The following is a 17933-nucleotide window of genomic DNA, read 5'->3' on the forward strand; positions in this document are numbered from 1 at the left end:
GTTGACTTCACAATATAATTTATTTGTGCAACTCTTTTTACTGCTTAGCATGCTTGCCATTTTCAGAGTATGTCATAGAGTATTCAGCTAAAATGTGAATGCATATTTTCATATTATGTTAGACATAGTCTGTTACTTGTCATACAGTTTTCACTTTAGCACCAGTCTTTTTTGTTATTACCATTTCATGTTGCCTTGGTAACATCCCAGCCAATTTTCTCATACAATTATTACTGCTGTTACTAAAATGCAGTCTAAGTATATCAAATTGATTTTTTTACATTTTTTTCCAGTAGATTTCCAGTCTTGTTTATAAAGATTATTGAACTAATGAAGCCTTGTTTTCATCACCATGAAAATCCTGTTAAACTAGGTATCGTTTCTTTACTCAAGTAAAGAAGATAAAAGAGGAATTTATACTGTCTTGTAGCAACAATATTGTATGTGGTGATTAATTCAATATTTGTGCTTTCGTCCTTACCTTTTTATCATCACAGCAGATGTGATATTATTGTCTTCAGTCAGAATTCAAATAACAAGTCATGTTTCTCTGCAAAAGTTATGAATCTCAAATTATAATGGAATACAGTATCTGTGGAAGCATTATTGAAGCAAGCTCAAAGGAATATACCATGTGTAGTGTTTAGTGATTATTTGGGATCACTACATTGGACCCAAAGGTTAAAACTTATTTGATTAACATTCATGACTCAATCACATATACAGCTTTGACAAATATACCTATTCCTTCATATTACCAATTAGCCACTCAAACATTAATAAAATTGATGTCAAAGTGAAGGCAGTTGGTCAGAAGTGACAAAAATATGTATTCAGAGTAGATACTGTTTAAATAAGGTAAAATAGTGTGTCCGGTGTACATAAAATAAGTGTAGATATTTCCTGCATGTTCCAGTACATCAAAAATGAAGAGCTGTAAAGTAGCTGGTCCAGACCAAATACCTGCTGAGCCACGGACAGTGCCCACAACTAGATGATTTCAGATGGCTCACACAACTCTTCAACAATGTTTCGAAATATGATATTGTGCATAGAAAATAAGTATGCTGGTACCTTTCCTGAAAAACAAAGTAGACATGCATGATTGTGAAAACTACAGAGTTGTGAACATACTTTATATATCTTCAGAAACTGAGGAAAAAATCATGAACAAGTGGCTTATAAAACTAGTAAACAGTAACTGAAAAACAATTTGGTTTTACCCAAGAAATGTGCATATCAACAAACAAATGCTGTGGCCGGTATTTATTGTTCTAGAAAAAGCCTTTTATTATGTGCCATGATAATTAATATAGCAGTTTTGGAGTGCACACAGTGTACCCAAACAAACATTATAGCAGGTACAGAGAGTCCAAAGAGTATTCGTCTAGGCGTACATGTGTTTTTTAAGTAAGTCTGTGCCTTATGAAAAGATGTGAACACAAAATCTGCAGAGCCAGTCCTGTGGACTGTACCTCAGTAAATCATTTTTATTGAAAGACAGAGAACAAAATGGATTCATAGTGATTAAAAGGTTAACAAAGTAGAAAATTTCATACAAGAGCTACTTCATAAAGAATTCATCTACCATCGAAATATGCCTAAAATTCGCACCCAGGGCTGAAACTTTAATGCTGATCCACAGCACACTAGCGTCAACCATTCGCAACCACAATCTGCCACCTATTGTTGTTGTTTTGAGCAGTGCCATGACAGTGCAGCTTGTAACATGAGCTGTAAGGGTAGTGAGACTCTAAACCTGTCTTGTATTTAAAAAACTTACTCTGTAATTGTTTTCTGGGTTGCCTCTCAACCTAAGTTTTGAGTCTGAGCTTGAGGAGTTTACTTTGTCATTCTGTTGTGGATGCATACACTGTTTACAGTTTCCACTTACATTACTTGTTACTAGTTAGTATCCATTCCACAGGATTCTGGTTAACGTCTGTCCAGTCAGGTCAGCAGCTGCACATCCAGGAGCAGATGTTAGTTACTCCTGGCACTGCAGCAAGTTGCTGGCAAGTAGGTGTGACTGTTGCCCAGCACAAAGTGATCTTTGTCTACTGGAGTGTCCTCGGTCCCACTCCAAATTCTATGATGACGCGTTATGTACCTGTGTTGGTAGTTGTGTGGTCGGTTGATCTCCTCCTTTCTGCCTGGTATGTTTCAATCCCCAAAGGTGCCTGAGTGTTGAACAGGAATGTGGACCCAAAGAGATCCTATTGCTGACTTCCGTGTTGAAGTTCAGTGCTAGCAGCACCATGCCATATCGTGTAATCAGAAGTCAGTCAGTTTCTAGATGGAAGGCGTGCAGCAAGCAGCATGAAGTTCATCAGGTGAAGACCATCATCTCAAGTACATCATTGGCTAATTAATAAACCATGCTGCAGCATCTAGGACAAAGATTCACTACAGTGTACGATTTTGGAATGGAGTGCTTACTACGGTGTGGAATCTTGGAATTGAGTACTATTACTGTGAATGCCATTGATCCCAATGATCAGTACATGACAAGAGCTGGAATGCTGGAGTATTTAAAGGGAGCGAGCCTGAAGCTCTGACATGAGGCTCGATTCATAATGACCACATACGTGCACTTATTTTTCTATATTCACTTAACAGGTTATTAACTGCTGTGTGAGTTCCTTGCTGCATGCTCTTGTGTAAGATATAGTACTTCTTGCACTAAGTCTTAATTAGCTAACGAATATGCTTGTCTTGCTTCCTTTGGTTTTCTGTCACATTGTTAATGAATTTTAATAAAAAATTCTGATTTCTTAACTCTTAATATTCAGTAACATGACAATATTGAGAAAGCTGCCATGGACTGGACACACTTATTCATCAACTGATGAAGATATGAGGATTGTCTTAAGGGGGAAATAAAGAAAAATCCAAAAATCAGTCCTCTTAAGTTGACTGGGGAGCCTAAAGTCAAGGGTAAGATGCTATGTGCCAATAAAGTGACAATTACCTGTAAGGAATGCAGATGTAGTGGCTGGGTAGCACGCAAGATCTTTTGGATCATCTGAGGAAACACTAATTTTGTACAGGAATGTAGGTTCAAGAAGGAAGATTTCTGGAGTAGTGTTATATATTCTGATGAACATAGTATAACATATGCTAGTTGAATGGCAGGCAAATAGTGTGATGGAAAAAAAAGAAAAGAAAAACCAGAAATGCTGGCGCAGTGCCCACAGTGAAACATGGTGGGGGTTCCGTGATGGGGGGTACAGCTGTTGGAAAAAAGCGTTTTATAGAGAATTACAAAATATCATAAAAGATCACAAAATGTATGTCACCATCTTGAAGGGAAATCTAAACGCTAGTACCAAAAAAGTAGGTTTCCAAGTAAGTTATATCTTTCAACAGGACAATGATCTGAAGCATATGACTAGAAATATGTACAATACAATGAAATAACTCAACACCCCTCTCAGGTCCCACATGTTAAACTCATTTAATACCTTTGGAAAGTGCTGAAAGAGAATATCAGGAAAAGGCAAATTTCTAACACAAAAGACTTAAAACAAGCTCTTGCAGAAGAGTGGGACAAAATTTGATCCTCTGTAACAGCAAACTTTGTCAGGTCTGTGCCCAGACAGCTGCAAAGGGAAAGCACATGAAATATTAATTTTTGTAATTTAAACAATGTTTTCAGGCCCTAAATGTCAAAATAAATGAATGGATGAATACTTATGAAGTAGCTTTTGTATGAGATTTTCTATTTTGTAAACCTTGTTATCACTACGAATGCATTTTGTTCCTGGTCTTTCTGTAAAAATAACTTACTAAGGTACTTTCCACAGGATTGGCTTTCCACATTTTGTGTTCAATTCTTTTCACATGCCACAGACTTACTTTTTTGAAAAATATACAGCTAGGCAAATACTTTTTGGACTCACTGTATGTACAGCTTTGCCCAGAAGTGTTTCAGGAGCCTAGCTGGATAATCAGAGAGGTTCATTGTAAATGTTGGGATTCATCAAGGCAGCATTCTCAGCCCAGTACTTTTCAACACTGTTGTGATTTGTCTGACAGCCTGACTTCAAAATTCCACAACTTCAGGATCTTTGATATGCTGATGATGTGGTGTTGATATTGGAACACAACTGGAAAGCTCATGTGACTCTGGAGCTTTGGAAAGAGGCAAAAGAGAGTGCCAGTATATGTATCTGTAAAACTAAAATAGAATCAGTGCTGTGCCTCTTTGTCAGCAATACATCCAGCCTACCCATTGACGATGATGATGGTGATAATGATGGTAATAGGATGATATCAAACTCAAAGGAACTAAATTACTAAGAATTGGCAGATCCAAATATCTATGATCACTGTTATAAAAGTCGATGCAGATGTTACTCGTCAGGTAGCCATACGGAACACTGACTGAGAGGGTACATCATCATCTTACACAGACCAGATGACTATGTCATGGAGAAAAAGGCTTTCCATAGCAGCAGGTAAGAGAAGATGCGGACCTCTAACCACCTGCCTGTCAGTTGTCAAAAAAGGCATGAAGAAGATGGACCTGGTCGAACAAGAATATACCAACGAAGTAAATAATACTTCAACTTTAGGAAAACTGAATCCAAGCTACAGGACTGTACAAGGAGGAAAGAGAAAACTCTGGTATAATAATAGTTAATAATACTAGTAGTAATAATAATAACAAAAGAAATAAACAAAATAATTTACTTATTATCAGAGAGAGAGAGAGAGAGAGAGAGAGAGAGAGAGAGAGAGTGTTAGTTATCTGATATATGTAAGTTGTTATTCAATATCCCTCTCCCCTTGCAGATACCTGCTACTGTCACACACAGTTTTGAGAAACGTGATTATATAATAAATGAGTTAGTAGAAACAGAGAAGAACTATGTTGAAGTTCTGGCCACTGTACAGCGTTGTTTTATGAGACCACTGAGTGGTGTTCTCACAGGTCATGATTCAAAAATAATATTTGGAAGCATAAAGGTAAGCCATATGTATGAAATTTGAGTACTAATATAGTTATAGTCTATTGAAATCTAACGTGTTGTGTGGTTGTTTTTTTTTTTTTTTCTTTAAAAACTTTGAGAAAGTGCTTTAGTTCCATAATCACAATTGCTGAGCTTACATAATAACTGTTATTATTCACTCCCCACAACCTTTCATGCAGAAAAGTCTATTACCTAGAAGCAGGCTACAATAATTTATAGTGAGTTTCATATTAAGGAGCACCGTGGTCCAAATTCCTGTATAATGATATAGTTATTTATTTTTAATTTTTTTTATCCTACTGAATGGCAGTTCAAAATTTATTTAGCACCCTTCTTCATTTTCTTGTAATATCTATTAGTATTTTCATTTTGTTTCATCTTGTATTTTTTAGTCTATTTTTGTTCAGAGGATTGCTTACTGTATATGCATTTGTGTTCTGTAGTATTGTTATTATATTGAAACATTTCTCCATAGATCCCAATTTCTTTCAAGTCTTTAGTCATTCTTTTTAGGTAGTTGTTGCAATTAGTCATTAATAATGCAAGATTTAGAATATTCTCAGTCAAATATATGTAACCATAAAATTGTTGTCACCACCTACTTTCAGAATTTGCATTTTTCTAAAGTTTTTTTCTCAGTATCATTTTTTTATTGACTACCAGTTATCATAGTTTCATTGTTATTTTTAATTGTTATGGAAATCTGAAGAGTATGTTTGTTTTCTTGTTTATCTTCTTGCTGTAGTTTCTCTTCTGTCCAGATTGTGTTGGTTCCAATTTTCATTTTGTCTGCAAATTTACGATTCTTGGCAAGTATTTTCAATACACCTCTTATCCTGCACCGTGTCATCTATGATGCCAAGTTCCTGAAGCTCTCTTTCAGTTCCATGTAGCCTATTGTTCTTAACTTTGATTGACATAACATGATGGAAAATTCTTTTGGTCAGCCTGCCATCATTCATACTAATAATGTGTTGTTTCAGTTGTCTCTCCCTTAGAGTTCATCAGTTTTCTCAGTATGCTAGTATAATTTTATTCGAATTCCACATATGCAGACTGAACCAAAAAAAATCGTAGGATTTTGTTTCTACTTTTTTGTCTAATGAATTAGTGATCTTCCACCAATTATTCAGGTTTCTTATGCACATGATGCTTGGGGTTTGATTACTGTGTTGTAATGTTTTAGTTTCGTGATCTGGGACATAGCCTCCACCACCCTCCCTCCCTTTCTTTTCACATTTTAATCCTGAAGTTAGTAATTGAATTTAGGTACTCAAGATATTTTTCTGAATCGGTTACTGTAGTTTGTCCATCAGGGTACCTAGAAATACGTTCCCTGTAACGAGCTATCGTTTTAGATATTTGCAGTCCACTTTTAGCTGCAATTTCATGAAGTTTGTTCAAGGGTGTGAATCCTTCATTTTCTATTGTCGGAGAGAATTGCTTGGCCATTCCTTTAACTTCTTTCTCCCAGGTGCTGTTTACTTTTTCCAGTACTGAACAATCAGGACAATAGTCTATGTCCTCATTGAACTCCTGTTCTTATACCAAAAGATTTACACGTTTTGCCTAAGAATTTAACTGTTGTTATTGTGTTAGTTAATGTTTGTTTGATCAGTTCTGTTGCTTCTCCATCATATTTTGAATTATTCTAATATGTTGAACAATGTACATCAGTGTATTAAATCAGAAACTTTTGTGTGATATAATTTTTTGTATTTGTATCTACTATCGGTGAGTTTGCAGGCCCTTTATGGTTTTGTTTGCTTCTCAATTTAGCCCTGCCATTTCAATAATTCTTCATTACTGCTTGAATTTGTCCACTTGGAAGCTGTTCTCAGATTTTAGGATTGAAACCTTATTGTTTAAAGTGGTTATGCCCACTCCCTTGTACTGCATCTTCTCATTTACGAAATGAAGTCTAAATTTTACCACTGTTTCATGGAGTTTCTCTGTGCTTATTCCTGTCTGTTGTTAGATAAGATTACAAATTCATTTAAAAACAGTTGGCAGTCAAAATCAGTTTTGTTTGGGAGACTGCTGCTAGTATTTATAACTTTAATCTGAATCATTTGGTACCTTCACAGCCGAATAATGTGATTGTTGATAAAAACTGCCACAGCTGTATTTTATATCCCTTTATTATGCCACAAGTAGTTGCATACTAAATGAAAATCCTCATGTGACAACAAAAAGTCACTAACAGTATCCGTAACTAGTACTCAGCAAGTGGCAGAAATGTGGAAAGCAGAAATTGCCAGACATAACTCTAAAAGGCACATTCTTTAACACAAGTGCACTCACCACCTGACACCAGCACAGCCATTAGTGTGTGTAGGAAAAATAGCAGCATGCTGCGCTGTCTGACAATTAGACCTTTGAGTCATGACACAAGCACGTTTTTGCAAATTTGTAAAAATTATTTACAAAGACTGTTTGTGAATTTGATGAGGTGTTCATTTAGAATGAAACTGGTTAAAGCATAATAAACAAACCTGAAATATATATGTAGTGGTTCTTATTAACGTTCTCATTTATATATTTAGTTTGATTTTGTAATGACTTTTTCTCTAATTAAATTGTACAGTCATGGGCAGACACTATCCTGTTGTCTGACACCTACCATCATTTAAAATGGTTCAAAATGTTTTAACTTTTGACATCATGTCTGTAAGAGTTTTTGTTGCCTATTCATTTGTTAATGGAACCATATGCCTTTGCGAAGTCCATAACTGCAATTACTGTTCATTTGTGTTTTGTAAATTTCAATTGCAATTGTAATATTTCCCCTTTTTTTTCCCCCTCCCCCCAGAGTGTGATATCCATTTTTGAAAGCCTCTCAGATATTCTGCAGTTACATAGTCTATTGGTTTTCCTAACCTAGTATATAGAGTCTTACCTAGAATTTTATAACCAACAGAAAGTTGGGAGGTTTTGCTGTAGTTGTTTATATCTGATTTGTCACCCATCTTATGAATTGCTGAATTAATGCACTTTTACATCTTTCATGGATTTTCTCTCTTTGCCACCTATTGTCTAATATATCTTCAATGATTTGTGCAAATTTAGTGCAGCCTATTTCCAAAATTTCATTAATTATTCATCATCTTCTAGTGTAAATTCTGTTTCCTTAACTCTTAATGTTCTTTATTCAATATATAGTGTATGTTTTATATTGTATTTTTGCTGGACAGGATTTAGCTGAGATTCATGCTGGATTCCACAGCCAGTTACGCAAAGCAATAACTCCTGGCACCAGTAATCGTCTCAGTGATGTGTTTTTAAACTGGAGAGAGAAATTTCTTGTATATGGTGAATACTGCGCTAACTTAACAAAAGCACAGAACCATATTCAAGATCTGTGTCACCGCAATCATGCTATTGATCAGGAAGTAATTGTGAGTATTTCATAATGTTGCAGTCCATTTGTTTCTATTTTTGTTGACATTTCTTACTCCATAGAAGAATTTTTAATGTATGTTGTGTATTTGTTTTATAAACGGTTTAAATTATGCATGTGTGTGTCTCAATTTGTTGATATAAATATATAATTTGTATTGTGTAAATAATAATTCAAAAATACTCATATACATTGTAAATATGTAGCAACACTTTTAAAGAGAAAATGCATTGTTTTTGTAAACCAGTTGACTAATTCCAAATCATTATGAAAAATTCCAAATCATCAATGATGAAATCCACTTCAGGTGTAAAAATTATTTCTAAAAAGGAAAGCACAACCTGGTTTCAGGACATGTTCCCCATCTTGAGGTGCATCTGCAAAATTATGAATCAATAATAATACCAGTCCACATGGTTCAGATAATCAAAGCTAAACAGGACCAATACAGATTCTTAGGGAAAAAAAACCCTATACGTACATTAAAATGTGAATCCACAAAGGATGCATAACTGAGGTTAAAATAGATTAAAATATGTTAAATAGTGCACCCTGGTACATGGCATGCAATGGGATATCCTCTTCGATCCTGAATTTGCCGGAGAGCCTCATACAGAGTATGACCTACATAAAAGATCAAAGGTCCCCAATTAATGAAGTGGAAACCACCATTAAACGGAATAAAATATATGAAGTATTTATAGCGTGATAGCCCAAATCACAATTATAAAACTTTCAATGGTCCAGGCTTTGGGGTGTGCCACGCATGGATCCACATGGAGACAGGTAGGTGGTCTTTTGAACACTGAAACTTCAAAAAAAGACAGTTATATTGACTGTGCCCCTGCAGCCATGTGAGGAAAACAGTGTAACCTCCTGAGTAAATTTTGCAACTCGCCAATAATGCCTAGGCACCCATCAGACCCATACGAAACACAACTTTCAATTCAAATGCCGGCAGGAGTTATCATGTACCCACAATGTGAGCGAGTGGACTGATCATGCCATCCGACAGGCAAGATTTGGATTAATGTACCCACCAACAACCGGTCTAAGGAACAACAAACTACCATCCGCTGCAGTGAAAGTTAACTTCTCTCTTGTACCAGTGAGGCACTAGTTATAGATTACCACGTCTGCATGTGAATACATTGCAAACCAACCAATAAGGTCAAACCAAAGTAAACTGATATAATACGTGTGATGTCACTCGAGAATTCAAATAGCACAGTAGAGAGTATAGTCCCAAATTGTCACTATTTTGTACATTTTCAAAGTTGTGGAACAACTAATGCAAATGAAAGGAAATCCATAAAGCACGTGTAGCCTACCAGCAATTAAATGAGGAGCAGCTAAATTAGAGTTCTCCTGATTACATGAACAATAGAAAATGAATGATTTTTAAGGAAAATTGCTCACAGCAGGACTGACCAAATCAATAAAGTCTGAAATAGAACCAAAATAATAAAAACCATTGATAACAATCGAAGCCATCAAACACACAGTAACCTCCAATTAGGAAGCTGGTAAAGGTGCTGTGGTGCCACACATCGCCCCCCCCCCCCCACCCCCCCGCTCCATAAGAACTACTAATTTAATTACAAAACTGTAGAAAACAATGTAACCATAAAGTGTTATCATTATACAATAGAAAAACCCTTATGGCACCAAGAAAGAGCCACAATTTAAAGACTTGCAGTGTAAGCTATATGGACAAAAAAGCTTGGCATAAACAAAATCAAAAAATACAGGATGTAACAGGAAATAGAAGATATAAAGACCCCCTATATTTGGAAGACGCTGATCAATTTTTACCAGGCTGTATTACCCTTAAAGCATTGGATGTAGTTATTAAGGTGTCGCTCTGCTATAACTCAGTTTATTCATTAAGTGCTTTTTTTGGGGTAATTAATTTTACATTTCATAATCCCAATTTCTTATAAGATGTTAAGTGTCGGGCCTTTTGGTTGTACATGCAGAATATCTAGATCATCCCTAATGACCTATAAACTATGGTTCTTATGTGCTAGATGAAAAGACATGGCTGACTTTGAATTATTCACTGCACCATGCTCCTTATACATGATGACCTATTTGACCCACGTATCTGGCATCACATTGTGGGCACTTAATCTTATATACCCCATTGTATTGTCATAGGGCCCAACCTGCCATTCTTCATCATGTATGAAACATTGTTTGTTGTTCCAAACGTTGGGTCATTCTGCACTGAGTAGTTTAGAGGGTTTTGCTGAAATTTTGTGTGAACATTTGCACATGTTCCCAATAACCATTGGGAAAGTTGTATGATCACCAATTCAATACTTGCAGAAATACAGGCATTTGTTTGGCCCACAGCACAGCTTTCAAGAGTGCAAACCCGAGTTTTTGGCAACTTTGAGGCATTACATCTCTGGCAATATTTTCTTTCTTTGAAGGAACAAAACTGGGACATCACATACATCTTCTTTGTGCTCCCTTAAGTGAAACAATATTTAAAAAAAGAGATTTTATGAGCAGTTTTCATGTGAATAATTTGAAGGAAATAGCTTTTTGTACCTCCAAAAGTAAGTTGTGATAAATCTGAAATTTTGTGTGCAATAACTTACCAATACAAGGTCTTTCATTCACCTTCTGATTTTCATTAGTTTACAGATTGAGGGTCAATTTGATGATTTTTGTAAAAAATGCCAAAAATGAGTACTTTAGCCTACTTTTACAAAGAAAAGTGTACTTTTAAACTTTTTTCATTTGAAAGACCATGATCCGAAAGAAATAGAAAAGTAGATTTTGTTTTGAAATGAGGCCATATAAGATCCCGAAAAGCAGCAACAAAGTGGAGGTGTAGCAAAAATGCCCTCTTATTCTGCTGGTACTGAAATCCGACCTTTATGTTTGCAATTAGTTAGTGCTTTCTGGGGAAGGTAATATTGAAAGTCCTGATGAATAACAAGTAACTTGAGTTGTGCTTGAAAATCTATTGCTACTATTTTGTCATGACTAATCATGACATATTTCAGCCAGTTTTGCTGCTGTAATAACTAAAGAATCAAACTAATTATAAACTTCAAAATTTAACTATGCACTACTAAGGTACTGGAGATCATGTTAGTAAAATTGTTGAAGAACAGTTGCAACACACAGCCTGTAAACTGCCTTCAATAGCATTCTATAAATTTTGGTGACGTTCATAACAATCTACCTGACAATTTGTGGAAAAGAGGTCATCTTCTTAATGGGAATTCTGAGTGTGTATTTTTATTTTTTTATTTTTATGTGCTAGTTTGTTTCGTGTTTAAAGTAGTTCATATTTGCTGTCAAATGTTCAGTTTGGTTTTAGAAATGGTTTAACAACTGAAAATGCTATATTCTCTTTTCTCTGTCAGGTTTTGGACGGATTAAATAAAAGGTTGCAAACGCTAGGTGTTTTCTTTGATTTAACAAAGGCTTTTGACTGTGTTGACCACAAAATATTACTGCAGAAGTTGGACCATTATGGAGTAAGGGGAGTAGCTTACAATTGGTTCACTTCTTACCTTAAGAACAGAAAGCGGAAGGTAATTCTCCGCAATATTGAGAGTGGTAGTGATGTTCAGTCCCAATGGGGCACTGTTAAGTGGGGCATTCCCCAAGGGTCGGTGCTGGGGCCACTGCTGTTTCTTATTTATATACATGATATGCCTTCTAGTATTACAGGTGATTCAAAAATATTTCTGTTTGCTGATGACACCAGCTTGGTAGTGAAGGATCTTGTGTGTAATATTGAAACAGTATCAAATAATGTAGTTCATGAAATAAGTTCATGGCTTGTGGAAAATAATTTGATGCTAAATCACAGTAAGACTCAGTTTTTACAGTTTCTAACTCACAATTCAACAAGAACCGATATTTTGATCAGACAGAATGGGCATATTATAAGCGAGACAGAACAGTTCAAGTTCCTAGGTGTTCGGATAGATAGTAAGCTGTTGTGGAAAACCCATGTCCTGGATCTTGTTCAGAAACTAAATGCTGCTTTATTTACCATTAGAACAGTATCTGAAATAAGTGACACTTCAACACGAAAAGTAGTCTACTTCACATATTTTCATACGCGTATGTCGTATGGTATTATTTTTTGGAGTAATTCTTCTGATTCAAAAAGGGCATTTTCAGCTCAAAAACGGGCTGTTCGAGCTATATGTGGTGTAAGTTCGAGAACCTCTTGTCGACCCCTATTCAATAGTCTGGGAATTCTGACATTGCCCTCACAGTATATATTTTCTTTAGTGTCGTTTGTTATTAGCAATGTTAGCCTATTCCCAAGAGTTAGCAGCTATCACTCAGTTAATACTAGGCAAAAATCCAATCTGCATGTGGAATTCACTTCCTTGACTCTTGCGCAGAAAAGAGTACAGTATTCTGCTGCATCCATTTTCAATAAGCTACCACAAGAACTTAAAAATATTAGCAGTAGCCCAAACTCTTTTAAGTCTAAACTGAAGAGTTTCCTCATGGCTCACTCCTTCTACTCTGTCGAGGAGCTCCTGGAAGAGCTAAAAAATTAAGCAAATTCCAGTGTTACATTGTTGATTTTCTTTATTTAAACTTACGACTTGTCACCTGAATATGCTTTTTTATATTTCATTTTATCTGTTTCTACTATCGTGTTATAATTTCATGTATTGACTCGTTCCATGACCATGGAGACTTCTCCTTAATTTCGTCGCACAGGACAATAAATAAATAAATAAATAAATAATATTCTGTGTTTGCGTAGTTCATGACTAATGTGAAACAAACATACTGATGAATCTCAAGACCAACAAAGAGTTTCATTAAACAGCAAACCAGTCCTGATAAAGTTTTTTTTCCACAAGGTCCCGAGCCTGATGAATCTCAAGACCAACAAAGAGTTTCATTAAACAGCAAACCAGTCCTGATAAAGTTTTTTTTCCACAAGGTCCCGAGCCTGATAATACATTTTATTAACTGTCCTATACCAAAGCTAGAAGAGGTCTCTCTTAGGATCGTAAACTTATTTTTACTCTTAAGCTACTTGAACTTTTTAGAGGTTTCATCAGTTTGCTATTGAATGTCACAAGGAGAATTATACTGCAGTTTATATGATTTCACTGATGGAGCTTGAAACACTCCCTTCACATTTAAAAATAATTGCTAGTATGGGGCCTGATATTTTAATTTGGAAAGAAGGTGCTCAATACAGAATATAAAATCAATTGTTATAGTCATCTTCCAATTGTTGATATCTGTAGAATGGCCTTGTTGTTCAGAGGTGCTGGGCTGTTTTAACTTTGTTCTCATTTAATCATGATTTATTGTTCTTTATGCTTTGATTAAAGTTTTCTCATAAATCAGAACAAATTAAGTCGCGTGTTGCACCTTAACTGGCAAATGCATGTACTGAAATTTTAAAGTTTTGAAACCATGAATATTGAGGGATTACTTAAAAATTTAAAAACTTTTGTGAACAATAATGTCAGCTCATTACAAAGATAAAAAGAACTGCTTGCAAAGAAGTGTGTACAAAGACTGTGTATAGTGCACCTTTTTTTGACAACTGTATATACTTTCTTATTACACATCAGAACATTCCAGAAACGTCTTGCGTCATTTCAGTTATTTTAGTTTACATCTCGTTTTAAGTGAAATATAAATTTGAATAAAAATGTATGTTTTCTGTTACAGAAAAATTAAAGAACCAAAAAATTGATAATAGATTTAAATTATTACAATTTTAGGCAGTAATGTTCCAGAATGGGAAACGTATGCATCTTTATTTACATATTAATGTTATGTTATTTTACATTAAATAAAACTGGGTTTTGCAAATCCAACTACATTTCCATAATCAAATTGTAAATATTGAAGTGTTGAATAATAAATTATGCTCCTGGACTACTTAAATAAAATTTTATAATTTCATAAATTTATATGACTTTCATATGATCTCAGCAGCTCTGATAATGGCAGATTATGGTGTTTCAACATATATTTATCTTCAGAATAATGTCCTCACTTATTATTCTCTATTTTAAAGTGAAATAATAGAATGACAAATTTGATATATGTCATAGCAATCCTAGATGACAGTTTTATGGTTTTACTTCTGGAGGAGGCCAAGAGGGACTTAAAACACAAATAAAGAATGGTAGTTCACTTTAGTACAACTCCTTAATATTGAATACTTGGATAGAATCCATGTCCACATGAATGACAATTTTACAGGGTGATCATAATTAAAGTTAAACTTTCAAACCACTGTAGAAATAACATAACTGGTCAGAATGACGCAACATTGTAACAGAATATTATCGGAGAAGGGAGGAAAAATTTAGCAGAAGAAAAATAAATGGTTACAAAATGTAGCATCATAATTTAATAGTGGTCAACTACAAATGCCAAATGAATCATACAACAATGCCTAAGGTGTATGTTTGACGTTAAACAAACTGTACTACTCAGTGTGCATTGGTGTACAATTATGATACTGTTAGTTACGTAAGCCGATCCACCACAGCAAGGTCATACCACATTGGATTGGAAAAATTGATTTTTAACTGTCATCAGACCAGAAACCACAAAAAAGCATGAATCAAAATAAAATCAGATTATTAATTTCCGTGTGACTGGTGCAAAACATGTTCTGTATGCTGTCCACTGTTTTGTGCAACAAGTTGAAATCGAGGAAGAGCATGTTCCACAACTGTTCAAAGTGTTTCCGGGGTCATGTTCAGAATATGTTGCATAATGCATGCCTCCAGTGCAGCTAAGTTTGTAATCGACACACTGAACACATCTTTCAGATAGCCCCACAGCCAGAAGTCACATGGATTAAGATCAGGTGATCGGGACGGCAAGGCTGTACGGAAATGGCGGCTGATAATTCTAGCATTTCCGAAATGGCACTTCAGCAGCTGCTTAACTGGATTTGCAATGTGTGGAGGTGAACCAACTTGCATAAAAATGATCCCATCCACACTGTTGGAGAGCTGGAATGACATATTTGCGCAAAAGACACTCATAGTGCTTACCAGTGGTGGTACAGTTAACAGGACCAGAAGCACCTGTCTCTTAGAAAAAATATGGCCCTATGATAAATGATGCTGTAAACCTGCACCACACTGACCTTTTCAGGATGAAGTGGTACTGGTTGACTTGCTTGTGGATTTTCCGTTGCCCCTATTCGACAATTCTGTGAATTGACATATCATGTCAGGTGGAAGTGGGCTTCATCTGTCCACAAAATCTTCCACAGCAAATCATTGTCCACTTCCATGTGAGCAAGAAATTCTAAAGCAAAGGTCTCTCTTGCTGGCAGGCCAACAGGAAGCAACTAGTGCACATAGGTAATTTTGAATAGATAACATCGAAGGATGTTTTATATTATTTTATGCGCGTGGCCACGTGTAGGGCCAATGTTCGGGCAATTCTCCGTGCACTACACATTTGCACACCACCACTCTTCTCCTCCTGCATTGCTGTGGCCACTGCTTCCACTGACACCAAGTCAATTCATTTCCTCCCTGTACCAGGTTGCACACCAAAAGAACCCATCTTTTCAAGTTTCTGAATCATTTTCTCCAGACCCATGGCAGTCATTGGACCAAACCTTTTTTCAAACCATTCAGTGTCTGGAACTTCTGCGGAGTGATGTGTGCGTGGTCATCAGTCTTCTAATACAGCTTTACAAGCAGGGCGCAATCCTGCATTGTGACAGTCATGGCGAACGTTGCAGACACAAAAGGAGGAAAAGCTGTGTACTCGGCGTGTTTATACCAACTTCAATGGGTCGTGCACATGACAGGTGTTTTCATTTACGTAGTGTGACACATACAGTGCTATCTATTAATCAATTTTCACACTATTTTTTTATTCTGCCATACATTTTCCCCATTCTCCAGTAATATTCCATTGCAATTTGACATCATTCTGAACAGTGGTGTTATTTCTACAGCGTTTTGAAAGTTTAACATTAATTATAATCACCCTTTATATTTATGGTACTATTACAGAACTCAATAACTGTTTATAACTTTGAACAATACAGAATGACGGTCACATATCACATTCAGTCAACTATAACTTTGGTACACAGTTCTGACTAACAATACTATCTCACTGCCTGGATTAGAGCTACGGAGAGCTGCTATGAAAGTCAGCTATCACAGAGCAGGGCAAGAGACACTGCATTCTGACGTAAGTAGGCTTTCAGCAGCGGCGGCCTACGGTACCTCTTGGGAATGTGTCTTGGTCGATGTGTCTCATTCATGGCTGCATCTGGCAGTGACTATCCTTAGCTTGTGGTTCCATCATGAGGTACTAGCTTTTACTTGGGACCTCACTCTTCGGGCAATACCACATTCCCCCTGCTCCCAAACCTCTGCACCATCGACTTGTATTGCTGGGTCATGTGACACTTTAGGACCGAGGGGGGTAGAGGCAGGTGCTGTGGTCAAGAGGACAGCAGGTGGAACTCCAGGGGCATTATGACAGCTGTCTGTGGTATACCCCAGCAGCATGATGTGTCTGTGGGCAGAAATTCTGCAGCAGAACCACTGACATAAGAGCGCCACAGCTGATTCTCGTGACGCCAGTGCAGCCCAGAGGAACCTTCAAGGGTGTAAGACGAACGTCTCAATCTTGTGTGATGACATCGTGCTCCCAATGTCACTAAAACCATGGTGTGTTCCAGAACAGACATGTGGAATCTGTGTGTATGTGTTGCCACCGTCCGGAGGGAAATAGCTTTGCAGCAGAGTGGACTGATGCTCCACACAAATATTGTAATAAGATATTGTTTGCAGATTTTGGGCATCCATGCCATGCCAAGTAGAATGATGTTTAATGTGTTGCTTCTACATCTACATGGTTACTCTGCAATTCACACTTAAGTGCCTGGCAGAGGGTTCATCGAACCATTTTCATACTACGTCTTTCCGTTCGAGCTCTGATTTCTCTTATTTTATTATGACGGTCATTTCTCCCTACGTAGGTGGGTGTCAACAAAATATTTTCGCATTCGGAAGAGAAAGTTGGTGATTGAAATTTCGTAAATAGATCTCGCCGCAAAGAAAACCGGCTTTGTTTCAGTGACTGCCACCCCAACTCAACGTATCATATCAGTGACACTCTCACTCCCATTGCGCAATAACACGAAACAAGCTGCCCTTCTTTGCACTTTTTCAATGTCCTCCGTCAATCCCACCAGGTAAGGATCCCACACCACGCAGCAATATTCCAGCAGAGGACGGACAAGTGTAATGTAGGCTGTCTCTTTAGTGGGTTTGTCGCATCTTCTAAGTGTTCTGCCAACAAAGAGCAGTCTTTGTTTTACCTTTCCCAAAACACTATCTATGTGGTCTTTCCAATTGAAGTTGCTCGTAATTGTAATTCCTAAGTATTTAGCTGAATTGACAGCCCTTAGATTTTTGCGATTTATCGTATACCCAAAATTTATCCGATTTCTTTTAGTACCCATGTGGATGACCTCGCACTTTTCTTTGCTTAGTGCCAATTGCCACTTTTCGCACCATACGGAAATACTCTCTAGATCA

At 36.5% G+C, this 17933-nt stretch overlaps 1 protein-coding gene across 1 annotated transcript in view; it reads left to right on the plus strand.

Annotated features, from left to right (window-relative positions):
- Positions 1-17933, plus strand: part of LOC124721472 (protein vav) — a 176759-nt gene that overhangs the window by 74085 nt on the left and 84741 nt on the right. The window contains exons 5-6 of the mRNA XM_047246467.1: positions 4798-4971; positions 8171-8374. Of these exons, the coding sequence (XP_047102423.1) occupies positions 4798-4971; positions 8171-8374 (378 nt within the window). The remainder of the gene's footprint in view (positions 1-4797; positions 4972-8170; positions 8375-17933) is intronic.

Source organism: Schistocerca piceifrons, chromosome X (assembly GCF_021461385.2).
Source record: "Schistocerca piceifrons isolate TAMUIC-IGC-003096 chromosome X, iqSchPice1.1, whole genome shotgun sequence".
In the NCBI taxonomy this organism is placed as follows: domain Eukaryota; kingdom Metazoa; phylum Arthropoda; class Insecta; order Orthoptera; family Acrididae; genus Schistocerca; species Schistocerca piceifrons.